This window comes from Phytophthora parasitica (genome assembly GCF_000247585.1).
Source record: "Phytophthora parasitica INRA-310 unplaced genomic scaffold supercont2.324, whole genome shotgun sequence".
Lineage (NCBI taxonomy): Eukaryota > Oomycota > Peronosporomycetes > Peronosporales > Peronosporaceae > Phytophthora > Phytophthora nicotianae.
In genome coordinates, this window is record NW_008649310.1 from 6,918 (window position 1) to 8,854 (window position 1,937).

Here is a 1,937-nt window from a genome sequence, read left to right on the forward strand (position 1 = left end):
GCGAAGATACGATGCCAGATATCCGTTAGACCCTCGACATCCACGACTGGGGACACGATGTGACCACCTAGGAGTTAGAGAAGCGAAAACATGTGCAAACGATAAGTTAGCGGGAATACGAGAGCCGGCGTCAGCGCGAGTATTGTCCATACCGGTGATGTGGGATGTTGAGAAACAAAGCCGGTATGACGTTTCCCACCAGCCCAACAAAAGGATGACGACTTGAGCCCTGGGATTGCGTGAAGCCATCTTGTTTTGCCATGCGATTGCTGAGGAATTGTCGATACGGAAATGCACATGACGTGGCCTGCCGCAAATAGGACTAATGGTAGACCAGCGTTCCCCCCATGCGTGTACGGCAAAGGCACGCGAAAGGAGCTCGCGGAAGTTGATGTCGAAGCCGCTGGTTGCTCCGGTTTTGAACTCCGCGATCAGCTCACACTCCATTTCGACCACGACATCTGCCAGTGGAAGGGTGTTGAAGTATTCCAGAGATACGCCGTTCAGCTGAGGATTGTGTAGGATGGTTCACCACCACCGCAAGTCTTCTCGCATGGCATCAGATATAGAGACGCTCTGAAAGCGGTGGAGCTGGGCCTCGCGTTGGCGAAGTCGCTGTAGGATCGGTTTGGGAGCCCGGACACACGTCGCTACATGCCGTAAGTTCATATATCTGAAAAGGCAGCTGCCAAGTTTAAGCCAATGCTTTTGATAAGAGAGGGTGACGGGTGCGTCTCGTTTCCAGTCGTAAATGCTGCTAGAGAGATCAGTGGTAGGTTGAAGGAAGCCAGAGGCAATTCCGCATGCGACGATGCACCGTTAGGCTCCCAGGTGTATGATCGAGCCGGCTGGCACAACGATAAATGGGCCATCATGTACGCCTGGTACTTCCCGAAGGGCTTCTATCGTGGAGAGCGATATCATCTTTCATAAAAAGAAGAGAGAGATTGCTCACGCTTTTGAAAAGAGTCGAAGCTGACGATCTTGTTGTGATATGCCGCCATGAGTCAGTGCCGAATTCAACCACAAGACGATAATTGACATGACGCTCATGTTTTGAATGCAGATCACCCTCGCTGGATAACCAAACATAATCTTAGACTGCGGCCGCATACTACATGTTAAAGAGAGGATTTCGCAGCTATGCGAGTTCCTGAACTCTATCCTGTTTGTTGCTGTTGCTCGTGCAAATGCGCTGTGGTTGTTGGCGCTATAGCCAGAAGATTGTCTTTCTTGACCCAAACTTAAGTCATTCCGCAAGTTTTCCTCCAGTACCTGAGCCCTGAACAAGCGTCAGCCGCGAGTATGCGCTTCTCCAACATCGCTGCGATGGTATCTGCCGCTGCCTTCCTCACTATCGACTTCTTTGGGGCCACGAACGCCCAAGATGGCATCGTTTCAAAGCTAGTGGAACCAAATGTGGATCGCTCGACGGATACGCTTTCCAGTGGCAAAAGATCCCTACGCAGCCACAAAGACGACGAAGACGGCGAGGAAGAGACGCGTGGAGGTGTTCACACCAGAAAAACTCGAGAAGATGCTGGGCGATATCAACTACGCATACAAGAAGTTCGCCAAATGGTCCAAACGTGGATGGAATTCAAACGATGTGTATGACGATGTGTCATACAAGCTCTACGAGAAGTACTGGAAATACCGCAAGATCGCGGGTCATGCCTCGTAAACCTCATCGCGGAAGTACGACCGTGCCATGGTTACTACAAGACCTTTCTTCTCTCCTTCACGATGAAAATGATACGACAAAAGCCACTGTGAGTGCAACAGAATCATGTCATGGTGAAAGCATTTTTCGAGCGAACCCTTTAATGGAATGATTAATGCGCTGTACCCGATTTTGCTGCGTTATCTCTATGGCCACTAAATACTAATAGTTTCTATCGAATGCACAGCTTCCGTTGTTAATGGACGACAAGCTA

At 50.0% G+C, this 1,937-nt stretch overlaps 2 protein-coding genes across 2 annotated transcripts; both read left to right on the top strand.

Annotated features, from left to right (window-relative positions):
• Nucleotides 1-291: 291 nt before the first annotated feature.
• On the top strand, nt 292-522 carry PPTG_24883 (hypothetical protein; the record flags this gene model as incomplete). The annotated part of the gene is made up of 1 exon (XM_008918814.1): nt 292-522. One exon carries the CDS (start codon nt 292-294, stop codon nt 520-522), a length of 231 nt encoding a protein of 76 aa, XP_008917062.1.
• Nucleotides 523-1,417: 895 nt separating this feature from the next.
• Nucleotides 1,418-1,684, top strand: PPTG_20154 (hypothetical protein; the record flags this gene model as incomplete). The annotated part of the gene is made up of 1 exon (XM_008918815.1): nt 1,418-1,684. The coding sequence occupies one exon, from the start codon at nt 1,418-1,420 to the stop codon at nt 1,682-1,684; it is 267 nt and encodes an 88-aa protein (XP_008917063.1).
• Nucleotides 1,685-1,937: the final 253 nt, after the last annotated feature.